Source organism: Mytilus galloprovincialis, chromosome 7 (genome assembly GCF_965363235.1).
Source record: "Mytilus galloprovincialis chromosome 7, xbMytGall1.hap1.1, whole genome shotgun sequence".
NCBI classification, from domain to species: domain Eukaryota; kingdom Metazoa; phylum Mollusca; class Bivalvia; order Mytilida; family Mytilidae; genus Mytilus; species Mytilus galloprovincialis.
Window position 1 is genome coordinate 28,694,134 of NC_134844.1, and position 24,410 is coordinate 28,718,543.

Below are 24,410 nucleotides of genomic sequence, written 5' to 3' on the forward strand. Positions count from 1 at the left end.
TAACGGTAAGTTTATGTGAAACTTGTAGTAAAACCTTTATATAACAGACCTTCACATCAATCACGAAGCAGGTGACACATTGATGCTGACCTTGACCTATTGTGTGTTTATTGACCAATGAAAAAGGTGATTAGTTAATTTCTGAATTACAATAATAGGTCAACCCAATTTGATTGATAGAAACAAGATGAAAATGTCAACTGGGTTAACATATGTTGACCTCATTTTCATGGTTCATTGATCATGATCATGATTCTGAGAGCATTGCATGAAAAAACAGTTCCCTACTGGTTAAACATTCATTGTACAGGATCAAAATGCTTACTTGATCTTTAACTTGTTATGGTGTAAACTTTATAACAAATACCAAGTCAATATCTTCAGTCATGATGAATAAAGTGTGGAATTGAAGTGAATTTTCTAAGACAAAGGACCATAACTATGCACAAATTCATCAGACCAAAACAAAATTAGAACTTAATCTGTAAATTTTCATGAAAAAAAACCCAAATACACCACATATCATATCAATGTATTTAAGCATGAAGAAAACAAGTGTGGAAAATTGATTTGCTAAACAGACCAAGGGACAGGGTGCAAACCTTAAGCCCCCTTCGTCTTCTTCGGTAGGGGACTAATAAAACATGTGAAAGATGAGAGTATGTAGTTTAATAGGCAATGAGACAACTATCTACCCAAGATGAAATGACAAATTCAAACAATTACAGATTACCATGAATACAGCAGGCACTTAACAACAATCAAAACCCATACCTCTTTCAGTTAATGTTACAAGAACCTTCTGACGGACAGCAATCAACATCAAACAGTGAATTAGTTTCCTTGTTTTTATCAGGCACATACAGAATAAGGCATGGATTTAACCATTCTGTAAGAGTTCAGTTCTCTACTTAACTTGGACCAATGATAAACATGGTAAAACGGCTAAACATTAGACGGAACTGTTTAGTTGAAAGGGGCTTGTTGTCAAATTGGGTCTATGCACAAAAACAACTAACAACATGGCAAAAGAAACAATGTAACAATCTAAGTCAGTTCCCATAAGTAATATTTCAACTTTATTTAAAAAGACAGATATTTGTCTGTCCAATAGGAATCCTCTGACTTTGGGCTCATTCACTTTGGAATAATGAAATATGTAATGTGTAAAACTATTGTAAGGTGCAATAAGAAAAAATAGCAAAATAAAACTGTTGATCATTTTTATTTATTAAACTAGAATGTTAAACAAATATTTGTTAAACATTTAGTCTAAGTAAACGTTGTACATGTATACATGATTTGGAAAAGTAATTTAACAAATGTGGGGTACTTGTACCCTTTTTCTGGTTTCATTCTTTTCAATGAAAAAAAACCCCAATATTTATATGTTTCAATTAATATCCCATCATTTCGTCAGTGGCATATTGCTTTGGACACTTTTCATATCAAAGAAATTTGACTTCATTAAGCTGATGTGAACAATAACATTATCTAGAGGTGGATCCAGGATTTTTGAAATTTCAGATAATTGAATATATACAATTCATACTTGAAACCTTTTTTTGGACGATTTTGTCCTGTTTACATCTTTTGTGAAAAAAAATGTGATTCTACCAAAAATAAAGGACTTTTGAGTGATTACTGATAGGACAACAAAAACCATCCCAAAACATAAAACTACTATTAACTTGACTAAGTGTTTATCAATCTTGACTACCTATGAGGGTATTAATGCTCTTCACCAAACATAAAACATAAAACAGAATATTACAATACACCATCATTATTTGACATTTCCTTAATATACTTCCGACACTTTGAACATTGCAATAAAAAAATTCTACAGAAATGCTTCGGTATGTATCATACTCAAAACTTTACTTACAAAGTTTTGTATAAATAACAATGGAATTCTAAAAAGAATAAAAGTAGATGTGACAACATGAAACCTCTATGTTTTCATAGGGGGTCACCATGTGACAGTGCCAAACCGATCACATCCTCACTGATAAACCAGAGGTGCAATAAATAAAACTATCAAACTTTTATATTCTTCACATTTGTCTTGTAAACAAATTATTTATTCAATACACTGAGATCACTCTTGAATAAATTATCACAATTATATGAATGAAGCTACAAAAAAAAATGAATATGTGAACAATAAAAATAAATAATAAAATATGTACTGTACAATAAACATCCTTTAAATAAGTACAATTAAATGAATAATGAACACAATAAAAACAACAAATGGCACAAGGAATGAGCTAACATTTTTATGATCTTTAATGGATGTATGAAAAAAAAAAACAGTAAATTGTTGAAACCCTCATCAAATATGAATGTGATAAAAAAAAAAAAACATCAAAAAAACTTCTTTTTTTTTGTACCATGATATTGTTATTTTTGTTAAGTCTTTTAATTATTGAAAATGCTCTATTTCATTGCATGCATTTGGTAATTTGTTATCCAGTAAAATATCAAGACTTAGAAGACTGTCTGATTCTTTTTTAAGAACTATCAAATATAAGCAGTTTTTTGTGACGAAATTTGTCTATTAGAATATAAAGTATGGTACTTTTTTAATTCTTAAAGTGACATGCTTTTGTAATCATTTCTCTTGTAGTCCATAAACAAACTTCTAAAAGAAATTATCAAATTTTAAATAACAAAAATAATTTAAAGAAAGAAGTTTTGATAGGATTTTTATGTTAGAGTTACCTTTACTAAAAGTATTTGAATTTTACCTTTCATCATGTCAACTTTTTTTTATCACTTATGTTTTGCATAGATACAACTTAATCAGAAGTTTATGGCTATGCTTTAATGAAAGACAGATGTAACTTTTATATATCGAACAATATATTTATGTTGGTAATTGTATATTAGCATCAGCGTCTGTATATAAGCCACTAGCTGAAACTGCCCGTACCAGTACAAACACGTAAATTCCAGCGGGCTCTGTAATAGATGAAGGCATTCCAAATTCTATATTCTGATTGGTTGTTTCTAGCCACTGTACTATATTAGATCCTCCCCTGAATGTACCTGCTGATATTTCATACCATAAAGTTTCTGACGATGAGAAAACATTCTCCCATAATACATTGAATTTGTTGTCAAGCCACTCGATGATAACTTGTTTGGAATCTAAAATTTGAAAAATATTTAATGATGAAAATTGCGCTCAAAAGTTGAATATTATACATACACCCTAATCCGTCAGATATTACTTTACATATTTTTTTTTTCATATTAACTTTATGGTAATGGTTTATGTAAATATGACCAATAGATCACAAGATTTATACTGAATTGTTTTTTTGCACAATAGCGTGATTATAATTTCATTTGCAACACAAATTCAGATAATTATTTTGCAGTTTCCAATAAGAATTCAAATTTTTTATTGTAATCTATTGTTCCCTCATTTATGCAGTTGTTTGCATAACACTGGTTTGTTAATAAATTTAACTTCTAGCTTTAAACATTCAACTCAGGCTATTTTTTTCAAATTATGCCTAACTTTCTATGTCATTTGGTCACGCTGATCAGTGTTATCTTATTGGAAATAATAACACATTTTTATATTTTTATTTACACATGGTAAAATTCTTGAGGATGAGATTCAAAATATTTGTTTTATTTAAAAGAATAATATTTGGTAAATTATTTTAGAATGTTACTTTTAGATTGAATGCTTCTTTTTGTAACTTTATAGGGGTGTAAAAGTGTTGACCGAAGTACATTTTGTATATCCACACTTCATTCTAAAAATGTGAAGTCAACACGTTTACAACACTATGAAGTTACAAAAAAAGAAGCATTCAATACTTATAATTTACATTTTTTAGCTAGGATTATGAAAACAAGATTTTTATAAAGTTTTTATTTAATTTACCTGTACACTTTGTTGTGGGACCTTGTGTCACAATGAATGATACATTTTATTGTGTAATAAAGTTGATTAAGGAATAACGTGAGATTGCAGTGTAGTCAATCAGAATAATGTTTTATGATGAAACATACATCTAATGTAATTATTAAATAATCAAATAAGAAACTTATCTTCTATAATTTCATTTCACAGTTTTGCATGTAATTTTTTACTAATGCATATAATTTCATATGGATGAAAAAGTGGTCCCTACAATTATCTGCTGATAATATTTGCAGCAGCCATAAGATAAACTAAGTATAATACATACTATCTCTAACTGGTGGTGTTAATAAAACAGTCATATTTCTGGACACTTTGTCACTCTTTTTATACAAGACATTAATGGCCTGTACATGTACAGTCTGGTGGGACTCTTTCAGCTGCAGATTATAGAAATAGGTGAAGAATAAATCCTGTTGTATTGGGAAACTAACTTTCTCTTTCTTCGTCTGACTTCCTTCAAATGTAATCTGCAAATAAATTTTGACATTATTTTAAATAACATTTTTTTTAAATTCAAGGTTAAAATTCTATATATTTTTTATATAATAAAAATCTTGAAGCTTTATTCATCAGCAAGCAAAGAGAATATTATTATAATTTTTATTTTTCAAATAACCAATTTTATTTTTTACATGAAATTCACTGTAAATTCATAAATTTCTGTGTGCATTTCTAATTGGGATTGTTGAACAATGGACAAAAAAATAAGATCAATTATTATGATCTCAGCAAAATGCTGCATTATAAGATAATGCTGTTGGAAATGAAAATACTGATTTATTTTTGCCAAACATGTCCAATTGTAATTTTCAAAACTATAAAAATATAGATATTTTTTTTTTAATTGACTTATTTATTTATCATATTGCAGTTTTTAAAACATCTTTTCAAAATGTTTTGCCTATTACACAGTAATGCTGTTGAACCTAGAAAGAATCCCTCGATTTAATTAAAATCATTTGTATATGCTTTTTAGATTTCAGCTGACAGTTTTATACTTTACTGTAAATTTATTTATTTTTTTGTGGGATCCAATTATCATGAATTGAGGAAAAATCATATTTACTTAGGTTAACATTTAAATTTGTGGTTCACCTATACCCAAGAAATACACTAAAATTTGTATCCTGCTTATTAATAATAATAAATCCACAGTTTATATTTTTCCTTCCGTAACATTTGAGGAGAAAAATCTCAGCCAATTTGTGTAAAATATAAGTATTAGAAGATCTTTCTATGAATTTTCATACATACCAAGTAATTATCAATACCAATAGAATCAGTAAAACCTTGCCACTTTAATCTGACGACATCTGTCACACTCTGGAAGCCATCTTTAGATATATATTCACTGGATGACAGATAAAATGGTGACACAACTGCACTAGTGATGGAGGGAGACTTGTTTGATATTCTGACTCCATCTGAGGATGTAGTATTTCCTAGTCCCATCTTGTTATAACATTTGACTGATGTATACACTGTTAACCCTTCAAGGTCACTGTAATCAAACTCCATCGAAACACTTTTAACTGTTGTAGTTGTCCAAGGGTGAAGGTCACTTCCACCTGGTTGATATCCTGCAAGTATAATAATGAATTATATACTGAGCATGATTCCACTCTCATTTTAAAATGTATGTCCAATACTATGTTCCCTTTTATGCAATTTGGTCAATGACTTACAACGTATGTATCTATAAAGATGTTCTCATCTCAATTGTTTTCCAAGTCAAATGGTTTAGTAAGAGTATTTTCAAGACTTAATCTGCAAATAATAATTTTCCACAAGAATGGGGATCCATCTCTTCAAATTTTCACTCAGAAAGCAAGAGGCTTGCAAACTTTAAGCAGTTACATTTTTTTCTCTCTTTATTTCTGTAGATTTGCCAATCTGGGCTCTTGGTCATAAAACTTTATTTATTTAATTATTTTTTAACCAGTTTTTAAATTGGTTGAATTCTGATTCTAAGTACAATAATTGTACTCAAAATATTTTTGACTGCAAGGCATGTTTTCTTACCAAAGGCATACTGACAGAAGTCAATACCAGACTCTGCATCTTCTACTTCCCAGTTAGCTGAAACAATGTTGATTTCCCAGGCATCTTGATCAGCACCTTAAACAAAGATATGACAGTGTCATTGGTTATAAAAAATGATCTATGTTCCATACAATTTTGATGAAACTTTATTCTTAGAATAAAAATTCCTAAACCTCTCAATCGTAACTAGCTTTTAAAATATAACAGTTACAGTAAATCTGAAGATAAGAAGGCACTTGAAGAGGATTCACTTAATTTTATTGATACCAATTTGGAGTGTATTTGCAAATGTTGATGTTTTGTTGTTTCCTATTTTTTTGTCTGATGACCGTTCTTTTGAGAACAATGAAACATATTTATTTCATTAAGATAGCTTGATCTGGTAATACACTTAAAACATTATTTTTTATACAGTTGATCAATTGTTTATGAATCAAAGAATCTGTAATTTAACCGAAGAGTTAGCCTGTGTTGAAACAACTCAAATCCTGGTAAGGGGGATAATGCACTGGTAATAATTGCAAATCATAGCAATTTTCATTGATTTTTAAAATACATAAACAATAAAAAGTGAATCTACAAAACTTTACCTCAACCGCCAATTAGCTTGAGGAATACATATATAATTATAAAAAACAATTATGGAATTAAACAAGAATGTGTACATAGTACACGGATGTCCCATCCGCACTATCATTTCATTTTCTATGTTCAGTGGACCGTGAAATTGGGGTAAAAACTCTAATTTGGCATAAAAATTAGAAAGATCATAATCATAGGGAACATGGTACTAAGTTTCAAGTTGATTGGACTTCAACTGTATCAAAAACTACCTTCACCAAATCCTTAACCTGAACAAATGAATGGACGAACAGACCAGAAAACATAATGAATAATAAATGGGGCATAAAAATGTAGATAACGTAATATTTGACAAATAAAGTTGGATATCAGATCCATTTTTACAGAAGTGGTCTTAACTGTAAGTTAGGGGAATATCATATACATTAATCAGGTGTTTTGTGTCCTGTTTTGAATTGTTTTACATCTTTCATTTAAGGGTTTGTTCTTGGTTGCAAGTCATTCAGTGAACTTTTATTTACATCCTCATCATTTGGTCTATGGTGGTTGGTACTGTCTCAGTGGCAATCAAACCACATCTTCTTATTTCTATATTCAATAAATAAAGTGAAATGTTTAATATACCTTATTGTGACTTCCAGATGAAGAATAGCAATAAAAGGGCTATCCTTTGCTTTTTTAAAGTTTTTTTAGAGTGCAAATACTGATTTTGTATCATGGATGGTAACCCCATATCATATGTTCTTCTACAAGAGTGAATTACTTTTCAAAGAGGGCTGTTATATTCCTCTAGATGCATCCTAACACCAAGTTATGAGAAATCACTTGGTACAGTATTAGAAATCTCAAGTCTTTCAGATTTCATACACAATTCTTACCTGTACCATCATAAACATAGTCGAATATAGGAGGAGTAAGGTCAACTAAAACTGGGTCTGAGTAAGCTATGGTCTGCAGTCCTGCAGCATTGGTTGCTATGACAGTTATGTAAACAAATGTTTTGTCCACCAGGTTGACTTTGTTATTCAAACCAAATTTTCTTCGACCTTCACATTTGAATGTTTGAATCTGTGTACCACCTTGAGTATAACCTTAAAAATAAAATGAATCTATTTTATCTCAGAATCATTTATCAAATTATACATTTATTCCTTAACATTTCTTCACCATTGTTGCAATTTAACATGCCAAAAATCAATATTTAATCTCAGATTTCTTGTAATATTTCTTCAATTGTGAACAGCAATCCAAGTAGCCCAAGTTTAAGACCACATCTAACCAAGAAAAAAATACATTTTGAAAACAAATTTCTTCATTCATTTCTATACACATCAGGGATTATAATAATGACATAACTGACGGTCACCTCTGCCTGCCATAACAAACAGTATGTTAAAATACAATTTTGTTTTTTCTGTCTGAGGTGTGGTAAAAGTATAGTCAAATAAATATGTTTCAAGCTCACATGAGATTTTTCACTACAGGTACCGGTTTCTATCATCTCTCTTACTTTGCCTCCTGTCTACTCAAAGACGAGTCTTTCGGAACAGCACCAACTTAACCAACTTTTCTATAGTTCTTTTAAATGAATCAAAACTTTCAAATTGTAGAAAATGCACCATAAAAAGTCTTGTAGATAAAGAATTAATATTAAATTACCTTTTATGGGTTTTATTTGAATAAAAGACAGCTTTTACCAATCCATTTTTAAAGAATTTGCAATTAAACAGCTTAATTCTTTAATTCATCACATACGTCAACTCTTTAACAAAAACAGGTTTATTAGAATGATATACTGTGGATTCATTTATTTTCATGGGTACCAATTTTTGAAGATTGAAGAAAACTTACATTTGCGTGGATATTTGATTATGTGGCTTTCGTAAAGTCTGTATATAATCATACAGTAAACTTGTAATTTGTTGTACATTTTAATTCTTGGTTTCCCTGCACTCAAGAAAAAACACAAAAATTGGTATCCAATGAATAATAATAAATTCACAGTACATGTACTAACTAAGTGGCAAGTGCATATAAACAATGTAAAAACCTACCTATAGCCCATTTATAATCCACAATTGGTGACTCTGGATCAATAAAACTCCACGAGCCATGAATGGAACTCCATTGGTGGATGTAATCAATATGACCATTCACATGACCAGAGGAAGCTGAGTCCAACTGGACCTCGTGTACCTGTATATTATCATAGAATAAGCCTGTCTTCATGTCCAGGCTTCCTATTGTTAATTGTGCACTATTTGTTGAAGCTGTGAAATAAAATGTATGTCTGTGCCAAGACGTTAATTCTCTTGTATTTGTCCCATGATCATCTCTTCTGTAACTTTTTGTGTATATAAGAAAGACATGATATTCATCACCTAACTTCACAAAGCCTTCTTTATTAGCCACATAAGCTTCCCATATTGGTAAGTGACTGGTATAAAACGTTACACGGTACAATTTCCCTGCTTCAACACTTGTCAATGTTTGCTGTAGCTCCCCACGTAAATACAAGAAGAAGTTGCCATCATGTGCCAAATTACTGGTTGATGTGACTGCCGTCAAACAAGTCCCAGTTCCCCCTGTCCAGCTAGCGGGATGGTGGAATGTTTGTGTGTATGTACAGATGTCTGTGGTTGTACTAAGTGTTTCCCAGGATATTATACTTCCTTTAGTCAATTCAAAAGATGGATTCTGTACGATGTTAGTATCTAAATGTGTCAATGATTCAGGTATAGGTCCAGTTACATCAATAACAACACCATCAGAGACAACTTTGTCTGATATCAATCCAACAGCATCGATTGCATATACTTTATGGTACATCTTTGACCCTAAAATAGATTTATCTTTTATCTTCTTATTCATTTGTACATAGAGGCATAAGATTCAGTATCTAGATATAATCAATTCATTTTTTTCTACAATTGTTTTAAATTTATTTAATAATCACTGCCTTGCTCTGTTAGATAGCTGACTCATTTGCAATCATACCACATCTCTTTATTTTTATACTGATTTTTTTTTTTTAATTCTAATTTACTGAATGTTTAGTACAGTAACCATTAAATATATATCTGTCATAGCCAATTTGGCCCAAGACCACAATTAATGACCCTACTTTTCGTTGTCCACGAATATAGTTCCCTTTAATTAAGGTGTATTCTTTCTTATTTTTTTTCTTTGCCTTTCTCATTGATTATTTAGTTTTTATGGGTTGGAAATGAAAGAAGAGAGGTGAAATAAACTTCTGGATGTTGTATTTTAACTGATTTTGATATGGAAAGAGTGATTAGGCTAAGTGCAAAAAGGTAATATTTACAGTTTTCGGAACATCTCTTGACTTGTCAATAGGGGTAGGGATGTGTATTGGCTAAATTTGTAAAAGTGATTGTTACAATCTTTCTGAATTTTGGATACACTTTTAGACAGGTACTATACATTACACACACAAAAAATTGGACAAAAGTGCATGGTGCAAATTTTTTAATGTGACAAAACGTTATAAAGAACTAATAGAGAAATTAATTGTGGTCTGTGGCCATTTGATGTTTGTACTTAGAGGAAACTAGAACTATAAAACTGTGACAAATAGTCCAGGTTGTTGTCTTTTTGACATATTCCCCATTTTCATTCTCAATTTTACTAGTTGGAGAAACAAAGCTAAATTATTCATTTATACTGTCATCTAAATAAAAAGAGCATTCTCTAAATGGATCCTAAACCAGTTTATCATATTGATCAGAAACATTCACAGCTTGTACCTTGTGTTGCATTATTAGCCAGATATCTAGAAGCAGAGACGTGGAGACCAACATTTTCCCATGGTTTGAGGTCACATTCTGTGCTGGTAGTAGTTGAACCAACACACCAGTAGTACTCTTTTATTCCAGCCTCTGTATCAGAAAATCCATGCCAGTGAGCTCCAGCAAATGATGAAGAATTCTGATATTCCATATCCTCTAAACCTGTTATCAATTAAATAACAATAAAGCTGACTCAGAAATTAAAAAAAAAATATGCTTATATGAGATCAATGTTATTTGGAGTGTACCAATTTATGTATATTTTGTATGTAGAGACAACCAAAAATTTAAAAGTTTAAGGATGTTTGCTCCTCTACTTTTTGAATTGTTGCCAGATTTTCGGAATCCTCTGATTTTATCAATGTATTTACATTAAAAAAAATTGGCCCACTAACCCCTACTTTTCTTTTCATATTTTTATTACATATTATTTAAAAAACCATATTTCAAAAACTTATGAAATCCTTGTTATTTTTTCGTAGTTTTTTAAACAAAAAAGGTGCCAATGTTGAGTGAAAGAAAAATCTAGAGAGAATTATTTCCCGCCAAATTTTCGACGACTTATATTTCGAAAACAAGCACACGGACCCTCCATTTTTTTCTGCTTTTTTAGTTTCTTTATTCATATACTTTCAATTTATAACAGTCTTTTAAAAAGCCTGTTATTTTTAGACAGAGTAGCGAACATCCTTAACAATGGTATAATTTCCTATAGGCCTGTATGGAAAATTTGACAAAAACATGAAATTAAGTAGTATCTATAATTATACAATTTCGCTTCAATCAAGTCTAGTCTTGTTTGTTCATTTTTAATAAAATATGCTCATTTAGGACATTTAGTTAAAAAGGAATAGCAAAAACAGTGGGTTTTTTTTTTATCAAAGAAAAAACAAGTTTATATTCACTTGATCAAGCTGTTTTTGAAGAAAATTAAAATTTCACCAATTTTTCATTTTATAAAAAAGTTAAATATGCATTTATTCTATAACTTTTGAAAACTTTACTATTTACCTATCCCATCATACACCATTCCTGCCGTTGGTTTGATGTGATCTATTGTAAACCCGTCAGATGTTGCTGTCATGTGGACACCAGAGTAACTGTATGCCACAACATTGACATAATATGTCACTCCTACTTCATAATTTAATCTTGTCATGTTGTAATGAGTTGTCTTTCCTGATAATGTATCTGATAAAATCAGGAAATCATGTCCTGCAAAATTGGAAATACATTTCAATAAATGAATCCTTTTCACTAGTAGTGCATTTTTTAAAATGAAATTAATACATGCATTACACACAAATTAAAAGAAGAGTAACATAACAAGAATGTGTCCATAGTACACAGATGCCCCAATTGCACTATCACTTTCTATGTTCAGTGGACTGTGAAATTGTGTTCAAAACTCTAATTTGGCATTAAAATTATAAAGATTTTACCACAAGGAACTTATGTACTAAGTTTCAAGTTGATAGAACTTCAACTTCATCAAAAACTACCTTGACCAAAAACTTTAACCAAAAACTTTAAACTGAAGCGGGACAGACAGACAGATGAATGAATGAATGGACGGACAGATCTTATTTGGCATTCAAATAAGGGACGACATCAGAAGTTCAATGTAGGATCAAAAGAAATTAATTCATATAGTTTTTTCACTGACCCCCCTACCCCCCTCTTAACATAATTTGGGAAAAATTGATTGACAAATAAGGATATATATAAAATCGAAAGTTTTTTATCCTTCATTGATTTTTTTATGTCGTCCCTAAGAAAGATGATATCATAGGGAACATGTGTACTAAGTTTAAAGTTGGTTGGACTTCTACTTCATCAAAAACGACCTTGACCAAGAACTTTAACCTGAAGCAGGACAGATGGACGGTGCGAAGAACAAAAACGGATGAAAGGACCCACAGACCAGAAAACATAATGCCCCTCTACTAATGTAGGTGGGGCATAAAAATCAAAGTTAAAATTCATTTACTGGCAAAAAGCTGCAAATGGATAAACCTGCCTTAAAATTACCTCCAATACTGCGTGCTAGACAAAGTCATCAAACTTTCAATAATTGATGTAATGCCTGTTGCTTATTTTATAGAAATATCATTGAGTATTCTGGTTATCAGTTGACATTGAAATTGTCATATTAAGGGCTGTAGTTTTGAACAGTTGGGAAGCTTTGTAATAATAAAGTTATTTCATTGATGGACAAACAAGAATGTGTCCACAGTACACGGATGCCCCATTCGCACTATTATTTTCTATGTGCAGTGGACGGAGATCATATCAAAGGTAACATGTATACTAAGTTTCAGGTTGATTGGACTTCAACTTCATCAAAAACTACCTTGACCAAAAACTTTAAACGGAAAATTGCACTTTCATTTTTTATGTTCAGTGGACCATAAAATAGTGGAAAAAAATATAATTTGGCATTTAAATTAGAAAGATCATATCATAGGGAACATGTATACGAAGTTTCATGTTGTTTGGACTTCAACTTCATCAAAAACTACCTTGACCAAAAACTTTAACCTGAAGCTTGACAGACAAACGAACGAACGGACGGACAGATGAATGGGGGGACAGACAGAGGAACGAATGCACAGACTAGAAAACATAATGCTCCTCTACTGTCGTAGGTGGGGCATAAAAATGTTTGATCACGTACAGAATATAAAACTAAATTAATTATTTCTACTTTTTTAAGCATTTGAATAATATGTGAATAATAGATTATGATATATAGATAAAGAAGATACGGCATAAGTGCCAATGAGAACTCTTCTTCCAAGTCACAATTAGTAAAAAGTAAAAACCCTTATAGGTCAAAGTCTTGCCTTTAACCTGGGAGACTTGGATCACACTGAACAGCAAGCTATAAAAGGCCCCAAAAATAACTAGTGTAAAACCAACAGTGTAATCTACATAAAAATTTAGACACACAAGAAACACTTATGAACAACATCAACAAATGACAACCAGAGAACAACAAGTTCCATGTTCATTTCCATATGGCCCCTGGTATCATCCCTCAACCCAAATGAGCACTTTGCTAGCTCTTTGATCTAATATTGGAGTATCAGAATGACACCAGGGCTGTTACAGAAAAGAACATGTTCTAATACAATAATATAGTAAACCTAACCTCCAGGGAATGTACTTATGTAGATTCTGAACTCTTTGATCAAAGTGGCAGCATTAACAAACTTTTCATTCCAGTCAAAGGTCATAGGTCGTCCTTGTCTGACAAAATCAGCATCTTTTACATTGGTCCCTGTCACCTTCTCTGTAACCTACAATATATACAAAGTCACATGACATTCATGACAATGCAACAAGGTTCAACACTTTATACAAACAATACCATACATGTGATTTATTTAAATTGAATTTTATATTAATGTACTCTTCAAATAATATTCTTTTGAATACTGTAAATTCAGATATTATTGTGTCCATTTGTTATTTCATTTCACTATAATGCGATAGGTATCTTTGCGATATTGAAAAAAATCTGGTTTAATTCATATACAAAATTTCAAAATATGAGTTTAAATTATTGTGACTTACATCTAATATAACCTTGTTGCATTTTTCACAATAATAAAACATCGCAATAATTTCTGAATTACAGTAAACTTATCAAAATTGTCAATTTAACATTGTAATAAGTTTTTTTAATATTGGTTTTAAAAGTACTAACATTTTATTATTTATACTTACAGCTTTTCCTCCTGCTGTAGCCAGAGCTAGATTTCCTGTAGATATCATTATACCATTGGTTTTAAAGTCAGCAAATGTTGTACCATCATACCATAAACGGACAAAGAAGGAATAATCCTGACCATTGGTGAGGTAAAACTCTGCAAAAAATATATATCATAAAATATGTGTACTTGATTTTTTTTTTTAAATATGCCAAACATATTTTGCTTGATTATTATAGACCACTTAATTTCAAAATTGCTGTGATACAAAATCTTAAGTTTTTCATACCTCTAATAGTGTTGAGCTTACTGTTGCAACTTAATGCACTGATAGCTAATCTTTTCTAAAGTAGCTTTTAACTTAGAAATTTGAAATCTAATGAAAAAGCAACACTGTAATAACAGCAAACATCATACCAAAGTTGACTTATTTCAGGAGAAATCGTTTAGACTATTGTTTCATAAACATGCAAAAAAAATGGTATGAGTTTTCATGTAACTCACTATCATGAATGTTTTTTAAAATATCTATAATTCTAATTATGGTTGACAAATAATTAAACCAAACCTGCTGTACCAGATAATTAGCCAGCTGTGATCATGGTGATACTGTAAACCAACTTTTTCGCAATTACTTTATTTCACGTTTTACCTTTTATAGTCCACTTCGCTGCTATTTAATTTCGCGATTTTCTTATTTATATGATGTAGTTTGATAAGGAAAGATCCCAGTTTTACATATTAGCGACGATTTATTTCGCATTAATTTTCTACACGTGAAAGTCACAAAAATAAATCGCTAGTGAAAATAAGTTGGTTTACAGTATACCAAATGTATGTTGCAATATTCATAATCAGTGATTTTTTTCAACAACAAAAAAACAGATTTATTTATGATGATCAATGTTTTACATTCACTGTTTTCATCTGTGATTTTTATAAGATCCATTATAAAATTTATACCATATTCAGAAGAGTATGTAGCTGATGTAAGCTGTGCTGCATCATGCCAGACTCTATCATCTACAGAAGTATATATTCCATCTGGTAATGTACCACTAGACAACCCTACACTCCATTCAAACCTAAAATAAAAGTAAAATACCATTTCAATTGTTCAAACAAAGAACCTAATAAACTGACTTATGTTTCAGTTTCATTTGCTAAATTTTATGCTATGTTATCATTGTCTATCAACTCCCAATTGTAGAGTTATTCCCTGTCTCATTACTATCTGCCAGTATCCCCTGAGTATTGTATCTGAGGATGTACTCACCATTGATGAGCTATTCCCTTCCTCATTATAAACTGTCAGTACCCCCTGATCAGAACAGTATCTGAGGATGTACTCACCATTGAGGAGCTATTCCCTTCCTCATTATAAACTGCCAGTACCCCCTGATCAGTAAAGTATCTGAGGATGTACTCACCATTGAGGAGCTATTCCCTGCCTCATTATAAACTGTCAGTACCCCCCTGAATATTGTACCTGATTATTTATTCACCATTGTGGAGATATTCCCTGTCTTATCATAAACTGTCAGTACCCCTGAGTATTGTACCTGATTATCTATTCACCATTGTGAAGATATTCCCTGTCTTATCATAAAAGAGGGACGAAAGATACCAAAGGGACAATCAACTGCCAGTACCCCCTGAGTATTGTACCTGGTTAGTTACTCACCATTGAGGAGCTATTCCCTGTCTCATTATAAACTGCCAGTATCCCCTGAGTACAGTATCTGAGGATGTGATTTCTTGGTCATCCAAACTATAACCATTGACATCATACACTTCTATCAAATCATTTGGGTTGGCTGAAAAAGATTGTCTATGAGCTATATTCAATTTAAATTATACAATTCATTTTAGGACACACCAATTTAATTTCTTATTCTACTGATATTTCCACTCCAAAAGTTGGGGAGAGGGAGCAATTTGAAAATAATTTACATCTATGTTCCTTTTCCAGCTATTCCAATAAATGAAAGAGGTGTAAAATACCAACCAACACACAAACATATTACTCTATCTCATTGTAAAAATCTAAATTTCAGCTCAATGTCAATATACTATGAATGAATTACTTTTTTCATGGATAATACATTTTGTAGATTAAAGAAAAATTCTTTTTTGGGGGATATTTGATTTCATGGTTTTGTCAAAATCTGCGTACAAGTCTTTAGAAAAATTGTCTTTTGAATATTTAAAGTTGTGTTTTATGTATTCTCAACAAAATTGATATCCAATGAATGATATTGAATCTACAGTGAAAGGAGAATCATTCTAGCATCTGGCTATAAACCTCTTTACCACAGTAATACTTACATGCTGTTACACTGTTACATGTTAGACTTGGATCATATGAACATTTCTGGTCCTGTGGAGCACACACACAATGTCCTATACAGGATCATGTCACACAGCGTCTAATTAGTTCTAGTGATCCACCTGACTAAACCTCTTCACCACAGTAATACTTACCTGCTGTTACACTGTTACATGTTAGACTTGGATCATATGAACATTTCTGGTCCTGTGGAGCACACACACAATGTCCTATACAGGATCATGTCACACAGCGTCTAGTTAGTTCTTGTGAACCACCTGACTAAACCTCTTCACCACAGTAATACTTACATGCTGTTACACTGTTACATGTTAGACTTGGATCATATAAACATTTCTGGTCCTGTGGAGCACACATACAATGTCCTATACAGGTGAATGTCATACAGTGTCTAATTAGTTCTAGTGAACCACCTGACTAAACCTCTTCACCACAGTAATACTTACATGCTGTTACACTGTTACATGTTAGACTTGGATCATATGAACATTTCTGGTCCTGTGGAGCACACACACAATGTCCTATACAGGATCATGTCACACAGTGTCTAATTAGTTCTAGTGAACCACCTGACTAAACCTCTTCACCACAGTAATACTTACATGCTGTTACACTGTTACATGTTAGACTTGGATCATATGAACATTTCTGGTCCTGTGGAGCACACACACAATGTCCTATACAGGAGAATGTCACACAACGTCTAACCAACTCTAGTGAACCACCAGATTTTTTATTAAAGGCTGAGTGAATCATGGCACTTCTTAGTCCAACCTAGAATTAAATATAGAAACATATGACTGTATAATCATAGAACTGAAGTTTCAATAGGGAATGGACCATATCACCACATAGTAAAAAATAAATCAATTAAATAAGGCTGATTGGATTAAGCACAAGATGGTTATATCTGCAGGCTTGCCTGGATCACAGCTATTCTCAGTCCAACATAGATTAGATGTTAAAAGAATTAAGTGGCTCCCTGCACTTCTTAAACCATAACAGCAGAGTAGATTGGAGCTGTTACAATATTACAATGTAATGAAATGACCAATTTCATTATTGAAACAGTGTAACAATATTTGTATATATACTCTTGTGAATAATAGTAGTCTCATTGGAAATCCTATCACATCTCCTTGATTCTAGAGTATAGTTGCCTCATTGGTAATTGCAATCAACTCACATCTCCTGGATTCTAGAGTATAGTTGCCTCATTGGCAATTGCAATCAACTCACATCTCCTTGATTCTAGAGAATAGTTGTCTCATTGGCAATTACAATCAACTCACATCTCCTTGATTCTAGAGAATAATTGTCTCATTGGCAATTGCAACTTGATTCTAGAGAATAGTTGCCTCATTAACAATTGCAATCAACTCACATATTCTTATTTATATATAAAAGTTATTATATGTCTTACCCCATTGACTGCCCAGACAGTGACATACACTGTATCATACAATATAAGGTTGAGAGTAGGTACAGTATTTAGTTGTATATATCCTTCATCATTGTGATCTGTTCCTGTTGTTGTGTATCCATACTTTGTTGATGTGTCCTTCAAAAGAAATGGTATTTCATTTGTCTGCTATTTTTTTCATAATAAAACTAATGATATATGTATCTATAAATTTAGGCAAGCATGCAAATTTCTTTACACCCAAATTACTATTTGGAAAACTGTCCGGCTGGACTTGAGAATCGTCCTGCTTAAACTTTTGACATAATACAACAATCAATTTTCCATTGTGGCGTCAGATATTTTCTATTATGACGTCAAAACTTTAATGATGTCCAGTAATAGTGGACAAATAGCAATAAGGTGCATTGGATCACTGTAAGAATAAAAAAAAATCTTTTTCATTCATTGTTTTCACACAGTGTCATATTTTGTCAAACCACTTTAAATAGCTACTCCTCATTCAAACAAAGAAAAAAAAGAGTGATTAAATTCTATAACTGAATAGATTATAACTGAATAATTACTTACATCAGTCAAATCATCTTTTAAATAACCGCTCCCTACAGTAACGTGATAATAATCTATCCCTGAATGAATGTCTGAGAATCCTAGCCACGCTAAATACAATGCTCGACTGGACCAGGTCATGTGACCATTTTCATGTCGTGTTAAATTAGCTGCATGTTCTGTGTCCACTGCAAACATTCCTTTTAAAAAAGTATGAATAAAAAGATATCAATTTTGTGAGAGAGCTGTCATAGATTTTTATTGGCTAAATTTTCATGGCATTTACTATGTCTACTATATACACATATAAGCAAAATATCATATTTTTTGTATATAAGTTATAAATATACATATTATGAACTAAGTATGAAATTTTCCTAAATTGAATTAACATCTATGCTTTAATGGACTTCTATTCACATTTAATTTTGCTCCCTTGTTAAATATTTGCACAAAATGCCTTGATAGTAAATGTTTCACAAGCAAATGGTTCTTGCAAAAGTTAAAAAAATATTGTGAAAATTTTAGTCTTAATCAAATACATATTTATTTGTTTAATATGTGAGAGGATTAATGCCTTCATCTGAACATGAAACTTTACAAACATAGGAATATAGAATATTAATTAAAAGTAATTAAAAGTAAATAATGAAAATAGGTCTGTGTACACATGAAAAAGCCATATAAATGCCTTCACCTCCTCTAGCACATGATTTTTTTTGGTACTTTTTGAAGTAATAAAACCTATTGGTATTCTGATTTGCCTTAATGAGTGTTATTTTATTATACAAGAAAGTTCCAGATTCAATTTTAACATCAGTGTTGATGTTTAAATGTAACTAGAGGCTCTCAAGAGCCTGTATCGCTCACCTGATTCTACTTGGATTTTTGAAATCATATAAAAAAAGATAAAATTTGGCTAGAAAGTTACAAAACTTGGCCAGCACCTCATAAGGACAGGAACATTCATGCTATGTTTGATTTCATTCAATTCAGTGGTTCTCTAGGAGAAGACTTTTGTATGCATTCCCCATAGGGTCCTATGTTAAACTAAACCCCCTGCTGGTGGCCATCTTGGATGATGGATCGGCTACAAAGTAACGACACTTGGTCAGCATCTCATAAGAAACATTTATGCTATTTTTGATTTTATTCCATTCAGTGGTTGTCTAAAAGAAGAAATTTGAATGTATTTCCCATAAGGTCCTATGTAAAACTAAGTCCCCCATCTGGCAGCTATCTTGGATATTTGATTGGTGACAAAGTAACAACACTTGGTCAGCATCTCATTAGGAAAATTCATGCTATGTTTTGTTTCATTCCATTCAGTGGTTCACTAAAAGAAGTCATTTGTATGTATTTTCCATAGTGTCCTATGTTAAACTGAGTCCCCCACTGGCGGTCATCTCAGATGATGGATCAGCTACAAAGTAGCAACACTTGGTCAGCACCTCATAAGGAACATTCATGCTATGTTTGATTCCATTCCATTCAGTGGTTCCCTAAAAGAAGACATTTGTATGTATTTACCATAGGGTCCTATGTTAAACTAAGTCCCCCTGCTGGTGGCCATCTTGGATAATGGATCGGCTACAAAGTAACAACACTTGGTCAGCACCTCATAAGAAATATCAATGCCATGTTTGTTTTCATTCCATTTAATGGTTCACTAAAAGAAGTCATTTGTATGCATTTCCCATAGGGTCCTATATTTAACTAAGTCCCCTGCTGGTGGCCATCTTAGATGATGGATCGGATACAAAGTAACAACACTTGGTCAGCACCTCATAAGGAATATTCATGTCATGTTTGGTTTCATTCCATTGAACGGTTCTCTAAAAGAAGTCATTTGTATGCATTTCCCATAGGATCCTAGTATGTTAAACTAAGTCCCCTGCTGGTGGCCATCTTAGATGATGGATCGGATACAAAGTAACAACACTTGGTCAGCACCTCATAAGGAATATTCATGTCATGTTTGGTTTCATTCCATTGAACGGTTCTCTAAAAGAAGTCATTTGTATGCATTTCCCATAGGATCCTATGTTAAACTAAGTCCCCCACTGGCGGCCATCTTGGATGATGAATCGACTACAAAATAATAACACTTGGTCAACACCTCATAAGGAACATTCATGCCATGTTTGGTTTCTTTCCATACAGTGGTTCTCTAAAAGAAGTCATTTGTATGCATTTCCCATAGGATCCTAGTATATGTTAAACTAAGTCCCCTGCTGGTTGCCATCTTGGATGATGGATCGGCTACAAAATAATAAGGCTTAAATTAAAATATTGTTTGTTTGCCCTTTACCGACCGACCCTATAAATTTGTTCCGCCTGAAAATCTTTTATTTGTATTTACCAGCAAGATTTTATTTTATTTTATTTTTTCGTTCCTACAAAAAATCTTATATTTGTATTTCCCGCTCAAAACTTTTTTACCGGAATCCTCGGGTTTTATCTTTATCGTATAAGGTCTAGTGTGTTTGGTATCACGTGAGCGTTTTACATGCACACTGGCAGTTAGAGTTTCAAAGCATTTGTTTGAAATCGATGTTGAACGCTTTGAAATCATGATATGACGTACTTTAACTCTGTATCTTTATACTTGAAGAGCAGGGTTCATTTACAAAAAAGTTTGTTTAATACAAAATTATCAACGTGTGTACAAACTATTTTGTGTAAACGGACGTTGTATTCTATGTAGGGATGGCCTTTTGTGATCCGTAGATCAGGATGATTATGTTAACAATGCCTTCGACCAGCATTGCTATATTCTTTATATCTGACATGAACCAAAGGTTACAAAAGCCTGTAAAGTGGAGAATATTTGGCAGTAAAATCGCCCAAGTTTTCCATACAGATCATTTATAAATGCGATGTAAAATACGTGACAATTGAGTTTGTCTTGTAGCATTTTTATTGGAAACATAGGCACACTCGGAAATTTAAAAACTAGGGACCTTTTCTACTAGTAATGTATGTCTGCCCAGACATATTTTACCAGGACAAAGTTATCTCTTACAGAAAACCTTTAGGTAGAGGTAAGCGTACAAGGTACGTAGTACAGAATATTAGTGCAAGCTCAAACTCTTCAAAGTTCCAGGCATATATAAACGTTGAAAATATTCGGCACAGCTCTATATTTTGATATTTGAAAACAAAATAGTAGTGCATATGAATTAGCTTCACATTCTACATGATATTTTTTTTCAAAACGTAGTCCCAGAAACTTATTAGCAAAAGCAAAAATGACATTATGCAGATTTTGTATCTATAAAATAAAAAAGTATACCTACCTGCCTACCCATGAAAAAAAATATACCGAGCCAAGTTATTTTTTTGGGGAAAAAAATAAAATATTTTACCTACCTACCTACCCTGTTTCAAAACATAGGGTCGGAAAAGGGCAAACAAACAATATTTTAATTTAGGCCTAACACTTGGTCAACACCTCATAAGGAACATTCATGCCATGTTTGGTTTCTTTCCATACAGTGGTTCTCTAAAAGACGTCATTTGTATGCATTTCCCATAGGATCCTAGTATGTTAAACTAAGTCCCCTGCTGGTTGCCATCTTGGATGATGGATCGGCTACAAAATAATAATACTTGGTCAGCACCTCATAAGGAACATTCATGTCATGTTTGGTTTCATTCCATTCACTGGTTCTCTAAAAGAAGTCTTTTGTATGCATTTCCCATAGGATCCTAGTATGTTAAACTAAGTCCCCTGCTGGTTGCCATCTAGGATGAATAATCGGCTTCAAAGTAATAACACTTGGTCAGCACCTCATAAGGAACATTCATGCCATGTTTGGTTTTATTCCATTCAGTGGTTTTCTAGAGGAAGTTCAAAATGTAAAATGTTAACGACGACGACGACGACAGACGACGAGGGATGCCAAGTGATGAGAAAAGCTCGATTGGCCCTTCGGGCCAGGTGAGCTAAAAATAGAATGGATTGCAATCTTAAATATTGCATATCATTTATTCCTGAAATACCTCTTGATGGTGGAGTTGTGTCTACAAACATTCCATTGGAGACACTTGTGGTACAAAGTTGTGCTCCATTACAGGCTATCAATGTCACATAATATGTAACACCATCATGTAGTCTTAGATTAGTAAATATATAGTTCCTCACTATCCCATTCACCTGCAAACACATAATATACATGATATATAAAAAATAAATATGTTATTATGAACTGAATATGATGAAAATGACATAGGTAGTAAGAATTACAATGCAGTGGGCAACAATGTTAACTAAAGGCCTTTACCCAAAATCTGGTTTCTTGGCTCTAATTGCTGTCAATACTTTAGCTTATCTGACACAAATATTTAGTTTGTCAACACCTTTGCTCTATGTTTCCTAAGCATTAATTTGGTTAAAATCAGTATGAGTTTGTCAAATTTTCAAAAATCTCTGATTTTGACCTATTTGGGATGTCAAAATCAACGCTTCAGAAAAAAACTTTGCCAAAAATACTTCTATTTAACTTCCTAACATGTCTTTTCATCATCTTGAAATATTTTCATCCTGAAACATTGAACTTAATAATTGGAATCAAATAAGGCCCTTTCCCCTCCTTTGGTTAACTTCCTAAATATTATCCTTTAATTGCAGCATAAACATATATAATGGGAAAGTCTTCAGTCATTATTCAACTTACCTGAACAGAAGACAATTCAAACTGACCACCAATATGAGACTTGACCGATAGATACTGCCTTTCTATATGTGATTGAGTATCTTCAGTAGTCCATTCTACTTTCATAGTAGTCCTATATATCTGTGTTAGTCCATTTACACCAAAGTTCTGAGGGAATGTAGGACCAGTAACATCAGGGACTGTATCATCTACCTTGAAACCATTGGAACTAGCTTCTGACCACAAACCTAGAAATTTTGGCAGATAGGTATACAAATTAAGAGGGTGGCACATGTGCTCATTTGCCAAATCGAGATTTCTTTTGTCTATTTTTTAAATTCCCATTTTTATAACTTCTTTTACCCAGATCACACTTTTACCCATAATATCCCACATCCACACTTTTTTAACCCCCTATCTATATCTCACATCTTCACTTTTTCACCCCAATATCTCAAATCCCAAAAGCATGTCACATACAAGCCAATTTTCAAATTCTCCATAAGGGATTTTAAGAACAACAGGACAAAATGATCCTCTTGTATTGTCATAAGTGTTCTTAATCTTGAATGAGTATATATATATGTGATTATATTCTTTTAAATCATTTGAATGCCAGTTTTTAGGTCTTTAGTTTATATGATAAAGAATTTAAAAATTTCGGTCAACACCTCTCCTGGCTATTATCCCCAAAAATCAGAATAGTTGTGAATTGACAGGGTGATGTCATACCCCTCAATCAATATTTCAGTTTCGTGACATTTTCAAATTATATTTGTTACATACATCATACTACACAGATATCAAATTTAAAATAATCATATGTATGTATAATAAGAAGAAAATGTTCATAAGAAAACTGGTGAATAATTCAAAACTTTTGTTGAACTAAAGTTATTTTTATGGAAATATCTTGTGTAAGAACTGCCAAATACTTCTTAATTCCTTACCTGCTCTGTTATAAGCTCTAACTGTAATATAAATTGTCTTCTCGACTGGTAACAATGGGGACAAATTTGGGACGGCAGCAACCTGCGTTATATGGAGCTCCACTGGTGCCATGACATCATCTCCTCCTTTTGTTGTACCTGCCCTCCATACATATTTTTCTATACCAGATTGTGGGTCTTGGAATCCATACCATTTGGCTGATATGTAAGACCTGAATCAAAAGATAAATATATCCTTATGTAGTTAAGAAACACTACATGCAATGAAAATAGGACTAATCTAAATAGGACTAATCTAAATAGGACTAATCTAAATAGGACTTATCTAAATAGGACTTATCTAAATAGGACTAATCTAATTTCCAGCTAGTAGAGACATAA

General features: G+C 32.2%; 2 protein-coding genes across 3 annotated transcripts in view; both read right to left on the reverse strand.

Moving 5' to 3' along the window:
• Positions 1-1,209: 1,209 nt before the first annotated feature.
• Positions 1,210-16,559, reverse strand: LOC143082704 (uncharacterized). Of its 2 annotated transcripts, XM_076258521.1 has the most exons (13): positions 16,428-16,559; positions 15,784-15,916; positions 15,063-15,184; positions 14,116-14,255; positions 13,538-13,685; positions 11,395-11,598; positions 10,342-10,545; positions 8,629-9,411; positions 7,453-7,665; positions 5,972-6,067; positions 5,204-5,529; positions 4,215-4,416; positions 1,210-3,156 (listed from the first exon to the last, which is right to left on the reverse strand). In XM_076258521.1, exons 2-13 carry the CDS (start codon positions 15,807-15,809, stop codon positions 2,873-2,875), a joined length of 2,748 nt encoding a protein of 915 aa, XP_076114636.1. In that variant the 5' UTR covers positions 15,810-15,916; positions 16,428-16,559; the 3' UTR covers positions 1,210-2,872. The 2 variants fall into 2 exon arrangements, with proteins under 2 accessions (XP_076114636.1, XP_076114634.1); XM_076258519.1 differs by lacking the exons at positions 15,784-15,916; positions 16,428-16,559 and adding an exon at positions 15,453-15,508.
• An 84-nt stretch (positions 16,560-16,643) lies between these two features.
• LOC143084172 (uncharacterized) overlaps positions 16,644-24,410 on the reverse strand; it is a 71,363-nt gene continuing 63,596 nt past the window's right edge. Inside the window, exons 37-42 of the mRNA XM_076260581.1 lie at positions 24,030-24,241; positions 23,101-23,327; positions 22,427-22,580; positions 18,443-18,621; positions 17,873-18,010; positions 16,644-17,223 (exon numbers count right to left, since the gene is read on the reverse strand). Of these exons, the coding sequence (XP_076116696.1) occupies positions 17,023-17,223; positions 17,873-18,010; positions 18,443-18,621; positions 22,427-22,580; positions 23,101-23,327; positions 24,030-24,241 (1,111 nt within the window). The 3' untranslated portion in view covers positions 16,644-17,022. The remainder of the gene's footprint in view (positions 17,224-17,872; positions 18,011-18,442; positions 18,622-22,426; positions 22,581-23,100; positions 23,328-24,029; positions 24,242-24,410) is intronic.

Bases quoted from the DNA above. Each gene is read 5' to 3' on its own strand.
- LOC143082704 (XM_076258521.1), bottom strand. From the start codon at position 15,809: ATGAGACAGGGAATAGCTCCTCAATG. The intron at 15,185-15,783 runs GTGAGTAACTAA...CTTTTATTTTAG, and splicing joins CAGGGAATAGCTCCTCAATG to GTTTGAATGGAGTGTAGGGT. The intron at 11,599-13,537 runs GTTAGGTTTACT...CCAATTTTGCAG, and splicing joins CATAAGTACATTCCCTGGAG to GACATGATTTCCTGATTTTA.